Consider the following 23,479-nt stretch of genomic DNA (forward strand, 5'->3'; position numbering starts at 1 on the left):
TTCTTCGTCAGGTCCAGGTTACCGTGGAAACACGGAGGACCCCCCCCCTCCTCTGACCCTGCAGGGTGACGTGAGGAAAGTTCCGGCGTTGTGATGCTCGGTGTGACTCTTCGCTCCTCAGCCGGCTTCCTGAAAGCATTTCAGCTGCAGGAGCGTCGCTGTCCGCCTGCATACAGAGGAACAATGCTGCTCCGAGTCCCGACTCTGAACAATGGAGCCCAGCTGGTTTTACCTGAACGTTTCTTCAGATCTGCAGAACTGAGTTTTTCATTTATTTATTTGTTAACTTGTTTATTTTTCCTCATCTCTCCTCGGGGATCAGTAAAGTACATTTTCTAGTCCTCTATTTTTTTGCTTGTTTTTTTTTTATTGCGTTTGAGGAGAAATGGTTCAAATTTAGTGAATAAAGAGCTTTTCCCTGCTGTATTTTTAAGGTATATTATTTTTATTTTATTTATTTATTTATTTATTTATTTTATTTATTTTATTTATTCTCTGCGGTTTGTTTATAGATCAATGATTTCTATCGGCATTTAAAGGAAAAATCTTGGCAGGAACATGTTTCATATCAAAAAGGTATCGTTTTATTTAATCATTGATCAGCTGGACGTTATTTAAGATGCCACTGATTCCAGCAGTGTGTTTTTAACACTCTGCAGAGTGTGTGATCAGAAAACAATCAATCATAATAACTCGTGTTGAAGCTGCTAGATGATCGGTTTCACACACAGTTTATGTGTCCAGCTCCATCCTGGGACAGCAGGCGTGTAGAAGCAGCAGAGAACACGCCGCCTGGCGACACGCGAACACACCAGACCTGCAGGGTGACACACTCAGGTCGTCTTGTCAGAGAGGAGCTCGTAATTCCATCCTGTGGTAAAATGTCTGACATGATGTTCATCTCCTGCTGGGAAGAGACGGATCTGTCCGGCTGCTGCGCCGCATTGCATCATGGGAAAAACCGGGTGGAGAAGAGCATCCTGGTACTGCTGCTGGAGGAGTTCGGTCGGGCGGTGTCGGGAACGGTCGGGCGGTGTCGGGCAGAGTTGGGTGGTGTCGGGAATGGTCGGGCGGTGTCGGGAACGGTCGGGCGGTGTCGGGAACGGTCGGGCGGTGTCGGGAACGTTCGGGCGGTGTCAGGCAGAGTTGGGCGGTGTCAGGCAGAGTCGGGCGGTGTCAGGCAGAGTCGGGCGGTGTCGGGAACGTTCGGGCGGTGTCAGGCAGAGTCGGGCGGTGTCAGGCAGAGTCGGGCGGTGTCGGGAACGGTCGGGTGGTGTCAGGCAGAGTCGGGCGGTGTCAGGCAGAGTCGGGTGGTGTCGGGAACGGTCGGGTGGTGTCGGGAACGGTCGGGTGGTGTCGGGAACGGTCGGGTGGTGTCAGGCAGAGTCGGGCGGTGTCGGGAACGGTCGGGCGGTGTCGGGAACGGTCGGGCGGTGTCGGGAACGGTCGGGCGGTGTCGGGAACGGTCGGGTGGTGTCAGGCAGAGTCGGGTGGTGTCAGGCAGAGTCGGGTGGTGTCGGGAACGGTCGGGTGGTGTCGGGAACGGTCGGGTGGTGTCAGGCAGAGTTGGGTGGTGTCAGGCAGAGTCAGGCGGTGTCAGGCAGAGTTGGGTGGTGTCAGGCAGAGTCGGGCGGTGTCGGGAACGGTCGGGCGGTGTCGGGAACGGTCGGGCGGTGTCGGGAACGGTCGGGCGGTGTCGGGAACGGTCGGGTGGTGTCAGGCAGAGTCGGGTGGTGTCAGGCAGAGTTGGGTGGTGTCGGGAACGGTCGGGTGGTGTCAGGCAGAGTCAGGCGGTGTCAGGCAGAGTTGGGTGGTGTCAGGCAGAGTCGGGCGGTGTCGGGAACGGTCGGGCGGTGTCGGGAACGGTCGGGCGGTGTCGGGAACGGTCGGGCGGTGTCGGGCAGAGTTGGGCGGTGTCGGGAACGGTCGGGCGGTGTCGGGAACGGTCGGGCGGTGTCGGGAACGGTCGGGCGGTGTCGGGAACGGTCGGGCGGTGTCGGGAACGGTCGGGCGGTGTCGGGCAGAGTTGGGCGGTGTCGGGAACGGTCGGGCGGTGTCGGGAACGGTCGGGCGGTGTCGGGCAGAGTTGGGCGGTGTCGGGAACGGTCGGGCGGTGTCGGGCAGAGTTGGGCGGTGTCGGGAACGGTCGGGCGGTGTCGGGCAGAGTTGGGCGGTGTCGGGAACGGTCGGGCGGTGTCGGGAACGGTCGGGTGGTGTCGGGAACGGTCGGGCAGAGTTGGGCGGTGTCGGGAACGGTCGGGCGGTGTCGGAAACGGTCGGGCGGTGTCGGGAACGGTCGGGCGGTGTCGGGCAGAGTTGGGCGGTGTCGGGAACGGTCGGGCGGTGTCGGGAACGGTCGGGCGGTGTCGGGAACGGTCGGGCGGTGTCGGGAACGGTCGGGCGGTGTCGGGAACGGTCGGGCGGTGTCGGAAACGGTCGGGCGGTGTCGGGAACGGTCGGGCGGTGTCGGGAACGGTCGGGCGGTGTCGGAAACGGTCGGGCGGTGTCGGAAACGGTCGGGCGGTGTCGGGAACGGTCGGGCGGTGTCGGGCAGAGTTGGGCGGTGTCGGGAACGGTCGGGCGGTGTCGGGAACGGTCGGGCGGTGTCGGGAACGGTCGGGCGGTGTCGGGAACGGTCGGGCGGTGTCGGGAACAGTCGGGCGGTGTCGGGCAGAGTTGGGCGGTGTCGGGAACGGTCGGGCGGTGTCGGGAACGGTCGGGCGGTGTCGGGAACAGTCGGGCGGTGTCGGGCAGAGTTGGGCGGTGTCGGGAACGGTCGGGCGGTGTCGGGAACGGTCGGGCGGTGTCGGGCAGAGTTGGGCGGTGTCGGGAACGGTCGGGCGGTGTCGGGAACGGTCGGGCGGTGTCGGGAACGGTCGGGCGGTGTCCGGCAGAGTTGGGTGGTGTCAGGCAGAGCGGGAACGTTCCTGCCGGTGAGGCTCGGCAGGTGGAGGTGGACCTGTTGGTGGAGGTGAGACAGGAAAAGATGGAGATCTTCTCTCTTCTCCATCAGAGAGGGTTGGGTCGCGTCACCAGTCAGGATCTGAGATTTCTGCTGCTGCCTGTAATCTGATGCAGAGCAGAGATCGGGGTCCATGCAGAGGCCACAGCCATCGTACAAAGGAAGAGGAGGAGCAGGAGGAGGAGGCAGAGCGGGATCTGTTTGTGCTCCTAACTATGGGGTTTGTGTTGGGAAGGGGAGAGGGCAAGGAGTTTGGAAGCTATGATTTACACGAGGCCCTTCCTCCGCTGCGGGGGCAGGGCTGCTTTCCTTACGCCTCCATGGGAATTATTAGACTCCAGATCGCTGCCAGGCCACAGTCTCCTCTCAGAGAGAAGCTGGAGCCCAGAGCGCAGCGTGGAAACAGACATGTGCTGCTCTTTAGCTCTGAAGCTGCTCTCAATCAGCACGCCGGCTGCTGTCGTCCTCTGACTCGGCCTGTCAGATCCACTCCCCTCTTCTGATCGCATCATTAGGGAGATCGCAGAACACAACCGGGTCAGTTGTGGAACTTGTGATGTGAACAGGTGGTCTGAGAGCAGCAGGAGGACAGAAGAGTTCCTCCGGCCTGCACGGTACGGAGTACAGCGCCCGTTCCTCCGGTCTGCACGGTACGGAGTACATCGCCCGTTCCTCCGGCCTGCACGGTACGGAGTACAGCGCCCGTTCCTCCGGCCTGCACGGTACGGAGTACATCGCCCGTTCCTCCGGCCTGCACGGTACGGAGTACAGCGCCCGTTCCTCCGGTCTGCACGGTACGGAGTACAGCGCCCGTTCCTCCGGCCTGCACGGTACGGAGTACAGCGCCCGTTCCTCCGGTCTGCACGGTACGGAGTACAGCGCCCGTTCCTCCGGCCTGCACGGTACGGAGTACATCGCCCGTTCCTCCGGTCTGCACGGTACGGAGTACAGCGCCCGTTCCTCCGGTCTGCACGGTACGGAGTACAGCGCCCGTTCCTCCGGTCTGCACGGTACGGAGTACAGCGCCCGTTCCTCCGGCCTGCACGGTACGGAGTACAGCGCCCGTTCCTCCGGCCTGCACGGTACGGAGTACAGCGCCCGTTCCTCCGGCCTGCACGGTACGGAGTACATCGCCCGTTCCTCCGGTCTGCACGGTACGGAGTACATCGCCCGTTCCTCCGGTCTGCACGGTACGGAGTACATCGCCCGTTCCTCCGGTCTGCACGGTACGGAGTACAGCGCCCGTTCCTCCGGCCTGCACGGTACGGAGTACAGCGCCCGTTCCTCCGGTCTGCACGGTACGGAGTACAGCGCCCGTTCCTCCGGCCTGCACGGTACGGAGTACATCGCCCGTTCCTCCGGCCTGCACGGTACGGAGTACATCGCCCGTTCCTCCGGCCTGCACGGTACGGAGTACATCGCCCGTTCCTCCGGTCTGCACGGTACGGAGTACATCGCCCGTTCCTCCGGTCTGCACGGTACGGAGTACATCGCCCGTTCCTCCGGTCTGCACGGTACGGAGTACATCGCCCGTTCCTCCGGTCTGCACGGTACGGAGTACATCGCCCGTTCCTCCGGCCTGCACGGTACGGAGTACATCGCCCGTTCCTCCGGCCTGCACGGTACGGAGTACATCGCCCGTTCCTCCGGTCTGCACGGTACGGAGTACATCGCCCGTTCCTCCGGTCTGCACGGTACGGAGTACATCGCCCGTTCCTCCGGTCTGCACGGTACGGAGTACATCGCCCGTTCCTCCGGCCTGCACGGTACGGAGTACATCGCCCGTTCCTCCGGTCTGCACGGTACGGAGTACAGCGCCCGTTCCTCCGGTCTGCACGGTACGGAGTACATCGCCCGTTCCTCCGGTCTGCACGGTACGGAGTACATCGCCCGTTCCTCCGGTCTGCACGGTACGGAGTACATCGCCCGTTCCTCCGGTCTGCACGGTACGGAGTACATCGCCCGTTCCTCCGGTCTGCACGGTACGGAGTACATCGCCCGTTCCTCCGGTCTGCACGGTACGGAGTACATCGCCCGTTCCTCCGGCCTGCACGGTACGGAGTACATCGCCCGTTCCTCCGGCCTGCACGGTACGGAGTACATCGCCCGTTCCTCCGGCCTGCACGGTACGGAGTACAGCGCCCGTTCCTCCGGCCTGCACGGTACGGAGTACAGCGCCCGTTCCTCCGGCCTGCACGGTACGGAGTACATCGCCCGTTCCTCCGGTCTGCACGGTACGGAGTACAGCGCCCGTTCCTCCGGTCTGCACGGTACGGAGTACAGCGCCCGTTCCTCCGGTCTGCACGGTACGGAGTACATCGCCCGTTCCTCCGGTCTGCACGGTACGGAGTACATCGCCCGTTCCTCCGGCCTGCACGGTACGGAGTACAGCGCCCGTTCCTCCGGCCTGCACGGTACGGAGTACAGCGCCCGTTCCTCCGGCCTGCACGGTACGGAGTACATCGCCCGTTCCTCCGGTCTGCACGGTACGGAGTACATCGCCCGTTCCTCCGGTCTGCACGGTACGGAGTACAGCGCCCGTTCCTCCGGTCTGCACGGTACGGAGTACAGCGCCCGTTCCTCCGGTCTGCACGGTACGGAGTACATCGCCCGTTCCTCCGGCCTGCACGGTACGGAGTACATCGCCCGTTCCTCCGGCCTGCACGGTACGGAGTACATCGCCCGTTCCTCCGGTCTGCACGGTACGGAGTACATCGCCCGTTCCTCCGGTCTGCACGGTACGGAGTACAGCGCCCGTTCCTCCGGCCTGCACGGTACGGAGTACAGCGCCCGTTCCTCCGGCCTGCACGGTACGGAGTACAGCGCCCGTTCCTCCGGCCTGCACGGTACGGAGTACATCGCCCGTTCCTCCGGCCTGCACGGTACGGAGTACAGCGCCCGTTCCTCCGGTCTGCATCCAGCTGCAGGACTGGATCAGCATTCAGAACCAGTCCAGCTCTTTGTGGTTTTGAGATTCTCACACTGAGCAACAGATTTGGTTCTTAAAGCCTGAATCAGAACCCAAACCAGGTTCTCCACTATTCACGTTGCCACGGTTACGGGTTTGGGTGGAGGCAACGAGCTGCAGATGGAAACTGTCTTGAAACAGAACTAGCTCTCAGTTCTCATTCACACCTGCAAACAGAACCAGAACCAGGATGGTGGACACGCTCCCAAATTTCCCCCAAATCTCTCCCAGATCTCCCTCAAATCTCCCCCCAAACCTCCCCCAAACTTCCCCAGATCTCCCAAATCTCCCTTTGATCTCTCCCAAATCTCCCTTTGATCTCTCCCAAATCTCCCTTAGATCTCCCCCAAATCTCCCTCAGATCTCCCCCAAATCTCCCTTTGATCTCTCCCAAATCTCCCTTAGATCTCCCCCAAATCTCCCTTTGATCTCTCCCAAATCTCCCTCAGATCTCCCCCAAATCTCCCTCAGATCTCCCCCAAATCTCCCTCAGATCTCCCCCAAATCTCCCTCAGATCTCCCCCAAATCTCCCTTTGATCTCCCCCAAATCTCCCTTTGATCTCCCCCAAATCTCCCTAGATTTTCCTATTCTCCCCCCAGATCTCCCCCAAATCTCCCTCAGATCTCCCCCAAATCTCCCTTTGATCTCCCCCAAATCTCCCTTTGATCTCCCCCAAATCTCCCTTTGATCTCCCCCAAATCTCCCTCAGATCTCCCCCAAATCTCCCTCAGATCTCCCCCAAATCTCCCTCAGATCTCCCCCAAATCTCCCTCAGATCTCCCCCAAATCTCCCCCAAATCTCCCTCAGATCTCCCCCAAATCTCCCTTTGATCTCCCCCAAATCTCCCTAGATTTTCCTATTCTCCCCCCAGATCTCCCCCAAATCTCCCTCAGATCTCCCCCAAATCTCCCTCAGATCTCCCCCAAATCTCCCTTTGATCTCCCCCAAATCTCCCTTTGATCTCTCCCAAATCTCCCTTAGATCTCCCCCAAATCTCCCTTTGATCTCTCCCAAATCTCCCTTAGATCTCCCCCAAATCTCCCTTAGATCTCCCCCAAATCTCCCTTAGATCTCCCCCAAATCTCCCTCAGATCTCCCCCAAATCTCCCTCAGATCTCCCCCAAATCTCCCTTTGATCTCCCCCAAATCTCCCTTTGATCTCCCCAAATCTCCCTCAGGTCTCCCCCAAATCTCCCTTTGATCTCCCCCAAATCTCCCTTAGATCTCCCCCAAATCTCCCTCAGATCTCCCCCAAATCTCCCTCAGATCTCCCCCAAATCTCCTTTAGATCTCCCCCAAATCTCCCTCAGATGTCCCCCAAATCTCCCTTTGATCTCCCCCGAATCTCCCTTTGATCTCCCCCGAATCTCCCTCTGATCTCCCCCGAATCTCCCTCTGATCTCCCCCAAATCTCCCTAGATTTTCCTATTCTCCCCCCAGATCTCACTTAAATTTCCGTGCAGACCTCCCCCCAGGGCCGTCTGTGACGATCAGTGTGTGTCTCCGTGGGGTAAACTGAGATGGACGGTGATGCCTCGTCATGAGCTTGGTCTCCTCTTGGGGGACGTATTCCACACATGTACAGGCGCTCCCTGAACATGTATGTTAAATATAACATGAAACACGCCTGCAGCACAGCGGTGTCACATCCCACCGGAACGCCGTCACCGGAAGTATAACTGGAACATTATAGCAACTCTGAGAGAACATCACACCATGTCTCACCTGATGATGTGCTTTGTCAGCTGCCCCCCCCCCCCACAAGCACCATACAAACATACACTGAACCCCCGCTGCCTTGCTGTGGACCCCCCTCCTGCCACTGGGAACCAGCGGCGGCAGCTGGAATCACAGGCCAGAAACATGGCTACAGAACCAGGCTCTGTGTGTGTGTGTGTGTGTGTGTGTGTGTGTGTGTGTGTGTGTGTGTGTGTGCGTGCGCAGCAAGGTGGAATCTGCTCCCACATCTTTACGTACGGGCATGTGGGTGTGTTTCCTGTGGACACACACACCAGCAGCTCTGTGTAAGTAGCTGCTGAGACCACTGACAGCTGGAGGGTGAGCGCTAACAACACGCTAAAGATGAACGACCCGGGCCAAATGCCGCCTCGGCACCGGCAACAGCTGTGGCCATCACACACACACACACACACACACACACCTCTGCTACCGTCAAAGCTTTGTATTCATTCAGCTGTCACGTAAACAGTCAGACATGTCCGTCTGCAGTCCAACAGTTCTTCACCTTTAATGACAGTAAAACTATTTATTCATTATTTCAGATCAATGCATGAAGCGGGGGGGTCCACGGCCTTTCAGTGTTTGTGTGAAGGGGGTCCTCATGGAGGACGTGTTGGGAACCTGGTCTATGTGAGACCAGCTCATGTTTCCAGGCTGGAGGAACCTGTTGATGGTAAAACCGGCAGACCCGTGTTCTGCTTCACCAGTCTTGGTTCTAGTTCAGGTTCTTGGTCCTGACTGTGTTCCTGCGTGTGTTACTGCTGGTTCCACCGTGTTCTCGTCCCCGCTGGAAGCTTTGCTCCACAGCAGGCTGGTCTGTGGACACTGGTCTGGTCTGGGAGGAGACCAGTGCTGTAGACTGGAGATGGTGGGAGTAAACATGTAAATGTCTGCGTTTGGTTTAGATTGGACCCTTTTCAGTGTGTTGTTGTTCACGGTAAGTTCAGGGGAAGTTACTCTGACTTTGTTCCAAACTAAAACATTTTTACAAGCAAATAAAAGTAAAATAAAAGTCCTGTTTTATTGTGGGGTTCTCGCTGCAGAGCTCCACATCTGGTCTCTGTTGGTGGAGGAGACGAGGAGATCAGGCACAGGATATTGCCTCTGCAGGCAGAGAGGTCAGGTTCAGGGTGGGGACAGACTCGTTCAGAGAAAGTTCTCAGATTGACATGATTCATGGTTTTAAAATGCCTCAGCGAGCCAAGGTGAGCTTTCTGGACGTGAATCTGTCCAGCTCTGGTATGAGACGTGTCCTGACCTTTCACACCTCAGCTCTTCCACACACAGAGAACCTGCCCTGGTCTAGTCCAGACCCGTCCTCTCCCACAGGTCTCTGCTGTCCGTCTCACTGGATCACCAACCAGTAGAAATGTTCAGCAACTTGTCCAGTCAGGTCAGGCCGAATCCTCCTGAAGACCAAGGTGGAGTCAGGTGGTGCAGCGTGCAACAGGTCTTACTGGGATTCTGGGACAACATGCGTCTTCTTCCAGCTGGACATCAGACACCAGGCCTGCTTTTTAAACGGGGAGGTGGAGACGCCGAGACCTGCGCGTCCATCGGGGAGACGCCGAGACCTGCGCGTCCATCGGGGAGACGCCGAGACCTGCGCGTCCATCGGGGAGACGCCGAGACCTGCGCGTCCATCGGGGAGACGCCGAGACCTGCGCGTCCATCGGGGAGACGCCGAGACCTGCGCGTCCATCGGGGAGACGCCGAGTTCGCCGTTCTTCCGATGATTCCACTGTGGCGAACAGCAGAGTCAGGGGAGCCACTCGTTAAAGCCTTCCTGTCTGATGTTTCATTTTGCTGCGAAGTGACTGGAGCAGGAAGTAAAGCAGAAACTCAGCTGGAATGTGGAAAGAACTGGAAGTTCGTCGATCCGAGCGCTTCCCATGAGGTTCTTACAGTTCCACGCTGCTTCTTACGTTACTTCCTGTTTCTGCTTCTCCTCCCACGCCGTCAGCTTCTAAGTGAACCGGCTGGCGGTGTGTCGGCTGAGCGACTCACACGACCATCATGACCATGGCCTTGTTGACGTTCCTGACAGGAATTCTCGAGGTTGTTCTGGACTTCCGTTCTGCCTTTTTCTGTTCATTTGAACGGAACGTAGATGTGAGACGATATTCAGCCTGGTAAACCTGAACGCTGCCGTTTCACAGAGCCGCAGGCTGAAGGTGAAGCCACTCCTCCTGGTCCATTACACAGCCTGGACCAGTTCTGGACTGGAACTACCTGACTGGTTGGCGACTCTGCAGAGGCAGAAACTACGGCTCCCTCCTCACACATTAACGCAGCAGAGTATGAACATGAGACAGAAACATTCTGCATCTGAAACATGGAAATAACGATGGGAGACAATCAGGCCTCCCTCCCTGGAGTCATGTGATGAGTGGAGGTCTGGCAGCACTAATGTGTCATCTCCACCACTTGTGCAAACAAGGAAAAAAACCATGACATCTGTGATGAAGACACCAAAGAATGTAAAACAAAAGCATATTTTGACTTGGAGGTGTTGTTCTGCATCAGAAACCTGAGCAGAGAGGTCTGCAGGCAGCATGGGGGCATCAGACCTCACTTATCCATCTCTGCCGGCGCTGCCAAGTGAGCAGAGTGAGGGACAGCCGTTGATGAGCCTCTTAAAGAGTGTGTGTGTGTGTGTGTGTGTGTGTGTGTGTGTGTGTGTGTGTGTGTGTGTGTGTGTGTGTGCTGGCAGCAGAGAGAGCCTACCAGCATGCAGAGTGCATCGACTGAAAGATAGGAAGGAAGAAAGTCCGAAGAGCAAAGCCTGGAAATCTTCAAAACGAGAGGGCCTCTTTTGATGTGTGTTTGCATTCCTTTCAGTGTTGGTGAAAGGGGAGCTGCTGAACGGTAGTGGAAGAGAGGAACACTTGAAACTGAACGAGGCGCTAAGAAAAACACACAGCAGGTCTCATAACAAAAAGTCCTGCAGGTCTGAGACGTACGGGGGTGGAAGGTAAATGAGCTCAAAGAGATGGAAGCAGAAAGTCTGCAGAGACAAAGCCTCCTCTGATCCTCCCTGTCTGAGAGATCTGCTTCCTTTCTCTGAAGATCATTTACCTCCGTCTGTCTTCTGCAGCAAGAAGAAAATATCCAGATTGTGTTAACACAGAAAGCCAGACTCACATGGCCCTTCCAGAGAGATCCATCCCTCCCAGCAGTGTCAGGACGCTACATGCAGTACTTTAACTCCTTCATCAGGAGGCCCCATGTTCCTGCTTCCTGTCTGACATGACACCTTCCCAACAGGCTGCATGTTCCCCTGGTGTGTACACAAATCTGACACATATCAGATCATTATAGACATGTCAGATCATTGTAAGCATGTCAGATTATTATAGACATGTCAGATTATTATAGACATGTCAGATTATTATAGACATGTCAGATCATTATAGACATGTCAGATTATTATAGACATGTCAGATCATTATAAGCATGTCAGATTATTATAGACAGGTCAGATTATTATAGACATGTCAGATCATTATAGACATGTCAGATCATTATAGACATGTCAGATTATTATAGACATGTCAGATTATTATAGACATGTCAGATCATTATAAGCATGTCAGATTATTATAGACATGTCAGATTATTATAGACATGTCAGATTATTATAGACATGTCAGATCATTATAGACATGTCAGATCATTATAGACATGTCAGATTATTATAGACATATCAGATTATTATAGACATGTCAGATTATTATAGACATGTCAGATCATTATAGACATGTCAGATTATTATAGACATGTCAGATTATTATAGACATGTCAGATCATTATAGACATGTCAGATCATTATAGACATGTCCGATTATTATAGACATGTCCGATTATTATAGACATGTCAGATCATTATAGACATGTCAGATCATTATAAGCATGTCAGATTATTATAGACATGTCAGATCATTATAAACATGTCAGATCATTATAAGCATGTCAGATTATTATAGACATGTCAGATCATTATAGACATGTCAGATCATTATAGACATGTCCGATTATTATAGACATGTCAGATCATTATAGACATGTCAGATCATTATAAGCATGTCAGATTATTATAGACATGTCAGATTATTATAGACATGTCAGATCATTATAGACATGTCAGATTATTATAGACATGTCAGATTATTATAGACATGTCAGATCATTATAAACATGTCAGATTATTATAGACATGTCAGATCATTATAGACATGTCAGATCATTATAGACATGTCAGATCATTATAAGCATGTCAGATCATTATAGACATGTCAGATCATTATAGACATGTCAGATTATTATAGACATGTCCGATTATTATAGACATGTCAGATTATTATAGACATGTCAGATCATTATAGACATGTCCGATTATTATAGACAGGTCAGATTATTATAGACAGGTCAGATTATTATAGACATGTCAGATCATTATAGACATGTCAGATCATTATAGACATGTCAGATCATTATAGACATGTCAGATTATTATAAGCATGTCAGATTATTATAGACATGTCAGATTATTATAGACATGTCAGATTATTATAGACATGTCAGATCATTATAAGCATGTCAGATTATTATAGACATGTCAGATCATTATAAACATGTCAGATTATTATAGACATGTCAGATTATTATAGACATGTCAGATCATTATAAGCATGTCAGATTATTATAGACATGTCAGATCATTATAAACATGTCAGATTATTATAGACATGTCAGATTATTATAGACAGGTCAGATTATTATAGACATATCAGATTATTATAGACATGTCAGATCATTATAAGCATGTCAGATTATTATAGACATGTCAGATCATTATAAGCATGTCAGATTATTATAGACATGTCAGATTATTATAGACATGTCAGATCATTATAAGCATGTCAGATTATTATAGACATGTCAGATCATTATAAACATGTCAGATTATTATAGACATGTCAGATTATTATAGACATGTCAGATCATTATAAGCATGTCAGATTATTATAGACATGTCAGATCATTATAGACATGTCAGATTATTATAGACATGTCCGATTATTATAGACATGTCAGATTATTATAGACATATCAGATTATTATAGACAGGTCAGATTATTATAGACATATCAGATTATTATAGACATGTCAGATCATTATAAGCATGTCAGATTATTATAGACATGTCAGATCATTATAGACATGTCCGATTATTATAGACAGGTCAGATTATTATAGACAGGTCAGATTATTATAGACATGTCAGATCATTATAGACATGTCAGATCATTATAGACATGTCAGATCATTATAGACATGTCAGATTATTATAAGCATGTCAGATTATTATAGACATGTCAGATTATTATAGACATGTCAGATCATTATAAGCATGTCAGATTATTATAGACATGTCAGATCATTATAAACATGTCAGATTATTATAGACATGTCAGATTATTATAGACATGTCAGATCATTATAAGCATGTCAGATTATTATAGACATGTCAGATCATTATAAACATGTCAGATTATTATAGACATGTCAGATTATTATAGACAGGTCAGATTATTATAGACATATCAGATTATTATAGACATGTCAGATCATTATAAGCATGTCAGATTATTATAGACATGTCAGATCATTATAAGCATGTCAGATTATTATAGACATGTCAGATTATTATAGACATGTCAGATCATTATAAGCATGTCAGATTATTATAGACATGTCAGATCATTATAAACATGTCAGATTATTATAGACATGTCAGATTATTATAGACATGTCAGATCATTATAAGCATGTCAGATTATTATAGACATGTCAGATCATTATAGACATGTCAGATTATTATAGACATGTCCGATTATTATAGACATGTCAGATTATTATAGACATATCAGATTATTATAGACAGGTCAGATTATTATAGACATATCAGATTATTATAGACATGTCAGATCATTATAAGCATGTCAGATTATTATAGACATGTCAGATCATTATAAGCATGTCAGATTATTATAGACATGTCAGATTATTATAGACATGTCAGATCATTATAGACATGTCAGATTATTATAGACATGTCAGATTATAATAGACATGTCAGATTATTATAGACATATCAGATTATTATAGACATGTCAGATTATTATAGACATATCAGATTATTATAGACAGGTCAGATTATAATAGACATGTCAGATTATTATAGACATATCAGATTATTATAGACAGGTCAGATTATAATAGACATGTCAGATTATTATAGACATATCAGATTATTATAGACAGGTCAGATTATTATAGACATATCAGATTATTATAGACAGGTCAGATTATAATAGACATGTCAGATTATTATAGACATATCAGATTATTATAGACAGGTCAGAGTCAACGTATGTGTTCCTGCATCAGAGTAAATTCACCTGAAACACGATTAAAAATGGAAACAATTTCCTCCTAACTAAAAACCATGTTAGTTTTACTAAAAAATAGAGGATAGCAGCTCAATTTCTCTACAAATAAGTATATATATATAATTTATAATGTCAGTGTAGGTTGTGTTTTCTGGGGTTTGTTGGTCGTCTGTTTTAAAGGAGCCTGTCTGGACGTCACATGGCAGCAGAGGGGGGGCTGGGAAGGCCATCATCCTGTTGGTGGCTGCCCAGCCAACCAGAAGATGAGAAAAGAAGTGGACCCTTGTTGTTTGTTCGCCTTTGGCCCCCGCCATCTGTCTGCTTGGTTTCTGACACCTGTACTGTCCCATCAGAGCTGGGCTTCCCTGTCATCGGGGGCAACACAGGTCTGGTCTGCAGGGAGACATGGGATGAGGGGGGGCAATAGCCCCCGAAATTAAGAAACGACAAGGCTGGGTGGGGGGTGAAGGTGAAGTAGGGGCCACCTTTTGAGAAAAGCATTCAGATTTATCTTTTATTTCTCAGTATTAGATGCAGCGATCCCCAAAGTGGCACTTTAGGCAACGACGTGTGCAGGTGCTCGAACCGAGACCCCTGTTCTTCAGAAAGCTGGCTCCAGGTTCAGAGGCAACTGGAGAGCAAATAGCTGGCATGCAGTAAAAGCAGGAGACTATTAATGTGATGCCAGATGTTCGTTAGACGGAGACTCGGTTGTTCTTTCACAGACAAACTGTTCCTTTGCTGCTCCGTTTACAGGTTTTGTCTGAGCCAAGTGGCTTCGCCACCAAAAACAGGCTGCTTTCTGGCCAAGTCTGAGCACCATAAAGGCTCATGAAACAGCAAGTTAAATTCTATCACTAAGGTGATGTCTGCGAGTCGAAGCCGTCCAGGACGAGCTGGCGAGCAGGCCGGCGCTTTGGCAGCCACGAAGACAAACAGATGCAGCCTAAACCTGTTAGTCGCCCACCTCTAATCGGCTTACACTGGCTCGGTGACAGGTGACTGGCACCTCCGATGGGTCGCAGAAAGGCTTGCTCCTACACACGCCTCACCGTAACCAAGGACATGCTGGAAATCCACACGAAGCCAAAGCTGCACTTCACACATTCGGCTCACCAGCCAGAGCACTCAGCTGTTATCTCAGCATTCCTAATTCTGTCTGTTCGCTCGTAGTTTTAGTTTGATCAAGATGGTCTGAGTTTAGCCCTTTTTCCTCCGTCACAGCTGAGTTGAGCTGAGCGAGGAGGACTCTGAAGGCCTCCTCGTGGCAGGAAGTCAGTAGGTTTCCCCATCCGTCACACACCTGTGAAACAGTTGTTTCCTTCCCGGCAGCAGGTGGGAACGCCGCGGCTCGTCGGCGTGTGGACGGACTTTCCTTTCAGGCCTGTTGTTTGCTCGCAGCAGAGGATGATCTTGTAGGTCCCACCAAGTCAAACAAGTGGCTTGTTGCCAAGTCGTCGAGCTTTTCACACAGACATGAGGAGGTATTGACACAGTGTGTGTGGCTAAGACCCCGGCGCAAAGGGCCACTCACAGCTACAATCAGAGCAGAAGGGGCGTGATGAGCCCATTACACCAAACCGAGAACATGTCTGTGTGTTTCTACAGAATAAAAACACACACCTAACAAACAGGAGGAAACTGCAGGGAAATAAATTAGCTCAGTTTGGTTCCTTTCCAGTGTTGCTCCAACATGCTGTTATTGAACAAGATTCTCTACATTGAATGGAAAGTTCATGCAGGTAGAAAACGTAATGATGATGACGTGACGTCCGTCAGACTGGATGTGAAAAGCTTCTCCACATCCATGCTGGGAACTGCTGGTGGGAGCTGGAGAGGTTGTGATTCCAGTCGAGACTTACTGATGTTTCCAGAGAAAATATGATTTCTGAAGGTAGTTTGTCCTAAAAAAGCTAAAACCTCGTCACAAGATCACAACTCCTAGTCACAATACACATATAAAAGGTTTGAAAAAGGCTCTTAACTTATTTAGCTCATATCTAACAGGACTAACAGAGCTTTTCTGTCACTATGAATGATTTACACAACAGCCTCAGCTCGGTTGAGGTGTGCCACCAGGCTTAGTCCTAGTCCTCGTTTGGTTCTCTGTTTACACCATTAGTCAAACCTCTGGAAACACCCTTTTGATTTAAAGTCACATGATGAAAAATTCTGACCTTCAAATTGTGTTTTTTACTTATTTCATGACTCCGTGACAAAACACTCTATTGCTGATCCAGCAAAAGATAAAGAAGACATTATGAGAGAAAGAAAGAAAGAAAGGAAAGGAAAAAAAAATGCAATAAGACAAAACCAAGCAGCGACCTCCATCGGTTAAAAGTGAAGCCTATGCAGAAGTGCCAAAGCCTGTAGTTCTCCCTTCATCCACTAGGGGCTCCAAAACAGAGCAAATCTCCATAGACTCCCATGTTAAAAAGACCATTTTAAACGTGTTTACAGCAGAAATAAACATGTTTACTGCCTGGTATAAAAACATTTTAGGTTTAATAGGTCAGGTTTACCTTCATGACAACTGTGGGGGGAGTGAATTTTTTTTGTTTAGAAGCAGTTTCATTTCGAAATTCAGCATCATTAGGGGCATGTCGTTTTGATTGACAGGTACCCGATATCCCACTGCAAGTAGGCCGAGTGTAGCTTAACCACTAGCCGGCTAACAGCGTGACTTAGCTTTAGCCCGCTCTGGATTAGCTTGGTTAGCTCTTAGCTACAGGCCGGTCAGAGTTTGATCGATGTCAATCATCAACCCCCACGCTCACAGCCCCCCGGTCAACTCCACCTCTTTGCCCATTTTTTTATTTTCCGGAGAGAGTGACACATGTGATGCTTCCAAGATGGCGACGGTGGCAACCGCCCAATGAACATCAATTCAGCTCTTCAGTAACCTACGGGTGACTTCACAGAGGCTCCAGCCATCTTTCATATCCTGTCTTATCCAATAGGGGGTCATGGACTGTGTTTTACTGGCTGGAGAAAAGAAACTTTCTGAAACTTGTAGTCTAAGAGAAGACTCTAGATGAAGATGGATGCTGGATTAGTTGTCAGCGGGGGAAATTCTGGCAAACCTCCATGGTTGACGGAGGAGTGGTAGTGTGATAGGTAGTAGTAGTGTCAGTAAGAGTGTGTACTAAGAGCAGTGGTGGTAGTGTACTTTCCACTTCCTGGCAGCTTTCCTGGGTATAATTTAAATGACCGTTGTTATGCTGATGACACTCAGCTGTTCATGTGAAACTGTCCACAGATCCTAGCAGCTTTACAAGTCTCACAAGCTTGTCTGTTTGATATTAAATCCTGCATTTCCTTCAGTTTTCTGATAATCTGACTGCCTTGCCATGTATGTGTGTGTGTGTTTTTGCGTATGTGTGTACTTACCGGTAATTAAACTGATCCCAATAAGCTGCTGTTGCTGCTGTAGATGTAAAGCACGTCCTTCTTGCATTGCATATTTGGTCTTACATTAAGGTTTCTCTTTTGTCTCCAGGTCGTGACAGAAATTAGAAACCAGGATGGAAACTTCGACTCCAACAACCACAGACAAGAAAGAGTGTAAAGGTTCTAGTCTGGATGGAAGCGGCTTTGCAGAACTTCCTAAAAAGCCTTCACCGACCACTCTGAACAGAGGTACTGGTTTGTTTTTGTTTGGTTGGTTCTTTCGGTCATACACCACAAAGTAATTAATCTAATGATTTTGTGAACAAGCTAGAAGCACATTAACTCTTATTTTCCAACATTAGTTTGATATACAATGTTTTTGTGGGGATTTTGTGCTCGGCTGTGCTGTGAGCTGAAAGATTACGGCTACTCGGATAAGGATCTGGGTGGCACATGAAAAGAGCTGTGCCCAGAGATGGGGCCGCGCATGTTTCAGAGATGTCAGAGAATGGGTGATGAAAAAATGTTATAATGAGGGCGAAAGACCTTGTTCTCACCTCCCGAGTGTAAATTTCATGAATTACTAAAAATGGCTGGCATAGCAGTGGACGGCGTGGCGAATGAAGCCTCAGATAAAGGCAGGGAGGAGGGAAGCATCTTTGAAATGCTAACAAGATGTCGCCTGACATTGTGGCGTTAGAGCGATCTCGGCTTAATGATGGACTTGGTGGCCTGCCACGAGACAAGCCGTGAGCATTAATTGTTTAGGGATGCACGGTGAGAAACTGGGGCGTTTCATTGCGTCCTCCCTGGCACCTCCACAAAGGGACCACAAGTTTTTCAAACAAGAAAAGAAAATATTGCACTTGCCACGGCATTAATTATTTATTGATTTACACAGTTCTGACCATTGTGTGTCTGGTAGGGGCTGAATTTTCATAACCTTGCTCTGCTGAGAAACTGCTGTCTGCACCCATCAGGGGTTATTTGTGCTCGAGAGGTAACACAGACGCTGCAGAGGCTGAAAGATTCCTTCTGTAAAGGGATCATAATTAAAAGATGAGATCTCATGTTTTCATTAGTGAATCTGTGATGAAAACTCCTCATAACGAGGTTGAAGGACCTTGTTTGGGCCTCTGCGGTACAGATGTTATGAATTACTAACGCCTGCTGGAGGAATCGGCCGGTGGACGCTGAAACCCCTCAGGAAGACTCTCTGGCGTAGAGCGAGGGTCCGCTGAAGGAACGCATCGTTCAAGTGGTTTTCTGTTTGATGACGGGCCTGGTGGCCTGCCATCACAAAGCTCACGTTGTCACTCAGGGGAGCTGTAAAAGTAGGACATTAGTGTGTCATTAGGCGCTTTATTATGCTCTGCTTTACTATTTTGATTATTCTTTTCATTTGAATTGGTTCTCAAATTAATATGCATGTCCAAGCAGAAAATATGGGCCAGATCTGAATAAATCAGGCAGCTTTGTAAGATTTAATAAACTGGTTTACTTAATATTCTGCTCAGTTGTGTTTGAAAAAGAATTGTAAAGTATCCCAAACCTTAAAGCTTGAAACTACAACACCGCAGTAAGAGATTAGAAACATTTTACAATCCACATTTGTCAGCTGCTGGAGAATCTCCTGAGATGTTTACGGGGACATGTGTCGCCCTGCAGAGTTCTGGTGAGTCAGAGATGCCGGTCTAAAAGCCGGGTTCGGGTTCAGTTCAAACGACAAGAGCAGGGCTGCTTTCTCAGGGTCTTGTTAATGGTTTTTAATGGGCGCCCACATTTTTTCAGCAGCCTGCATTTGTCTCGCTGCAGGACGTGTTTCCACAGGCTCTGCTGTTGCAACCTGACTCCAACGCTCTGGGATTTACAAGTCTGTGTTGGCTTGTTCTTTCCCGTGTCAAGCTGACATGTGTTGAGATTAGGTGCCCGCTTCCACCACCGTAAAATATCTCCTCATTTCAAAGGCATACCTGCGGCTGACGCAGCCGTCGTTCACACCAGAGACAAGCAGATGCTGCATCCTTCAACTTTAGCTGATTTAACTCTGAAAACCAAAACATTTTCTGATGGTTTATGGTTTGAATGTGTGATATTTTCAACGTAACCCAGCCTGTAGGAGCTGGATCCTTTTCATCAGCATGCATCCATGATGTTTTCAGATTAAGAGGCTGAAATGACGGAAAGTTTGACAGGAAGTGCTGGAGATCTGCAGGAGTTTGCAGGGATAAGGACTTTAATGCGCTCAAGAGGATCTTGCTTTTGTGTTATGTGAACGAGGTTGGTGGAGCCTCAATGCAACCGGTGTGTCACATCAAGCTTTCTTTAAGATTTCGGCCAAACTTTGAGCTTCTGCGTGAAAAATGATGTTTTCGGCATCAAAACCAGACCTTTGCTTCCTGTCTCTGAATAACATTAGCCCCCCCACCCACCAGGTTGCCTCTTTGTAAGAACTTGGATGTTTGATAAGGAGCTTGGGTCTAAATGTTCCCCACCCGGGTCCTCCCCCCACCTAAAGGAAAAAGTTGTGCCCCATCCACAGGCCTACTCCAAAGGGACAGCGACTAATCTTCCTGAGAAAAAACATTTCTGCCTTTCTTTCTAAGCTCCCGAATGAGGCTCTGTCGAGGTTCTGCTGACTGACTAAGAGATGGAGGAGGGGTGGGCGGAGGGGTGGATGGGGGCACTCAGCAGCCAGGGTTATGCAGGGATGAGTGCATTCATGCCAGACCCCTGCACCCCCTCCCACGGCTTTAACTCCATGTTCCTCGGTCGACAATTCATCTCCTGATATGTGAAGTAGTGAAGTTCAGAAGACCTATTTCCTTTTCCACCAGGCTGAGCATGTGTTGCCTCCAGTGTTAGAATCAGCTCTATCAGGTGTCATGTGCAGTCAGATAAAAAAAAACGGCATATCAATAATGTCTTCTCTGGACACTCGAGAAGACCTGAGAGCAACAAACTTACAGGAAGGACTATTGACCCCGTCCCTGTCTTCCTGTCAGGGTCTATAGCAGCAGGAATGTCAGAAGGACCGCAGGACAAACTGATTTCATTTCTGTCCAAAAATGATGTTATGATTTATGGAGAATTATCAGAGAAATAATCACAATTATTCTGCATGAATTCATTTCTGTCACTGTCAATGTATGAAACCACATGAAATCTCCTTCCAGGTCTTCAACTTTTATTTATTTCCATCCTCTGATGCAACATAAATAATCCAGAAACAAAGTTAACTCCATGTAGATCTGCTCTGCTGTGCAGAAGAGATAAGTCCTGCAAATGAACTCGAAACGTCTACCTGGTCCTCTACCTGGTCCTCTACCTGGTCCTCTACCTGGTCATCTACCTGGACCTCTACCTGGTCCTCTACCTGGTCCTCTACCTGGTCCTCTACCTGGTCCTCTACCTGGTCATCTACCTGGACCTCTACCTGGTCCTCTACCTGGTCCTCTACCTGGACCTCTACCTGGTCCTCTACCTGGTCCTCTACCTGGTCCTCTACCTGGTCCTCTACCTGGTCCTCTACCTGGTCATCTACCTGGACCTCTACCTGGTCCTCTACCTGGTCCTCTACCTGGTCCTCTACCTGGTCATCTACCTGGACCTCTACCTGGTCCTCTACCTGGTCCTCTACCTGGACTTCTACCTGGTCCTCTACCTGGTCATCTACCTGGACCTCTACCTGGACCTCTACCTGGTCCTCTACCTGGTCCTCTACCTGGACCTCTACCTGGTCATCTACCTGGACCTCTACCTGGTCCTCTACCTGGTCCTCTACCTGGTCATCTACCTGGACCTCTACCTGGTCCTCTACCTGGTCCTCTACCTGGTCATCTACCTGGACCTCTACCTGGTCCTCTACCTGGTCCTCTACCTGGTCATCTACCTGGACCTCTACCTGGACCTCTACCTGGTCCTCTACCTGGACCTCTACCTGGTCCTCTACCTGGTCCTCTACCTGGACCTCTACCTGGACCTCTACCTGGACTTCTACCTGGACCTCTACCTGGACCTCTACCTGGTCCTCTACCTGGTCCTCTACCTGGTCCTCTACCTGGACTTCTACCTGGACCTCTACCTGGACCTCTACCTGGTCCTCTACCTGGACCTCTACCTGGTCCTCTACCTGGACCTCTACCTGTTCCCCTACCTGGTCCTCTACCTGGACCTCTACCTGGTCCTCTACCTGGTCCTCTACCTGGACTTCTACCTGGACCTCTACCTGGACTTCTACCTGGTCCTCTACCTGGTCCTCTACCTGGTCCTCTACCTGGTCCTCTACCTGGACTTCTACCTGGACCTCTACCTGGACCTCTACCTGGTCCTCTACCTGGACCTCTACCTGGTCCTCTACCTGGACCTCTACCTGGTCCTCTACCTGGTCCTCTACCTGGACCTCTACCTGGTCCTCTACCTGGTCCCCTACCTGGTCCTCTACCTGGTCCTCTATCTGGTCCTCTACCTGGTCCTCTACCTGGTCCTCTACCTGGTCCTCTATCTGGTCCTCTACCTGGTCCTCTACCTGGACCTCTACCTGGTCCTCTACCTGGTCCTCTACCTGGACCTCTACCTGGTCCTCTACCTGGTCCTCTATCTGGTCCTCTACCTGGTCCTCTACCTGGTCCTCTACCTGGACCTCTACCTGGTCCTCTACCTGGTCATCTACCCGGTCCTCTCTCCGGTCCTGGGAAGCTTCTTTCTGAACATTGAGCCTGTCCTGGTATCTGAACAGGTAAACAGTCTGTGCTGAGGTGAAACACACTAGATGGATTCCTGTTTATGTCCTCTAATTCTTTAGATTGGAGGGAATAACTCTTCTCTATGAAACCCCAGAAGGAAAACAAAGCAACAGGAGGGCTAAAACACATATGTTGTTTACCTTTGTTTTCCTTTCTGATCTGATCACATGATCCCACATGGAAAGTCGGGATAATGAGGTTCTCTATGATTAGTTATTCACAGCGTCAGTGCATCAGGCTGCGTTGTTAAAATGCTCTGTCTCTGATTGACTAACTGGGTTTCAGACGCTACCTTCCTGAGCATCACGTCAGCTTCCATCTCCATGTCTTTGCTCCTGGTTGACTCCCCTCTGCAGGTCTGGAAAGTCAGCTTATTTCACATTTTCATGTAAAAACTCCACTGAGAATATTTCCCTCTGCTATTTTGTTAAAGTTCATTTGAAGTAGAAAAGAAACACCAACTTCAGTCCAGCTGCGGAGTTCAGAGGAATTCTCAACACGCTGAGGGCACCATGCAGGCTCATCTGTAGTTTGAAAAAGAATTAAAAAACGTTTGTTCGCGGAGCGTTGGTGCAGCAGCCCGGCTCATGCGATGCTTGTTGTGTTTTTTACTTCTCTAACGAGGTCAGAACGTGTAAATCAGACTCAAATGAGAAGATGTTTCTAATATTAGTTGTTTTTTCGACGCTCCAGAGTTAAAACGGATGTGATTCGCTTTGGGCAACGTCTGTGGACATAAATCTTCTGGTACCAGAGCGCCTGAAGACGACACGTTACATTCCATGCTGTTTACAAGCCGTCTGAGAGCCGGTTAAGGCCATATATATGGATACTTCAGGGATTAAGAAAACTCCATCCGGCAGCTCGCCGTCGCTCCCTTCTTCCTTTTGTGCTTCCTCCTCTCTCCAACAGAAAGCCGTTTCCCAGCATGCCGCTGCCTGGAAGACACTTCCTGCCTGCTCTGTGGAAGGAGCTGGCTCTCGTCTCTCTGAAGTGATGCCGGAGGCCGCTTCTTTCTTCTGATGGAGCAGCGCTGTGTGTCAGCAGGACTTGTTGAAAGTGGCTGCATGTGTGTCTCTGACCCAGCGTAACCCTCGGTATCTGCCAGCCGTGGCCGGCCTCCTCTGCTTGTGCAGCCCGACACTTGCAGTTCAAGAGAAGCTAAATAAATGTCTGCGAAGATTAGACATGGTAAAACAAAAATGTGCGCTGGCTG

At 49.7% G+C, this 23,479-nt stretch overlaps 1 protein-coding gene across 1 annotated transcript in view; it reads left to right on the forward strand.

The window, feature by feature from the left end:
- The window catches only part of gli2a (GLI family zinc finger 2a), an 89,927-nt gene that overhangs the window by 4,715 nt on the left and 61,733 nt on the right, over window positions 1-23,479 (forward strand). The window contains exon 2 of the mRNA XM_079254479.1: window positions 17,628-17,767. Within this exon, the coding sequence (XP_079110605.1) occupies window positions 17,653-17,767 (115 nt within the window). The 5' untranslated portion in view covers window positions 17,628-17,652. The remainder of the gene's footprint in view (window positions 1-17,627; window positions 17,768-23,479) is intronic.

This window comes from Telmatherina bonti, assembly GCF_933228915.1.
Source record: "Telmatherina bonti genome assembly, chromosome: 15".
NCBI classification, from domain to species: domain Eukaryota; kingdom Metazoa; phylum Chordata; class Actinopteri; order Atheriniformes; family Telmatherinidae; genus Telmatherina; species Telmatherina bonti.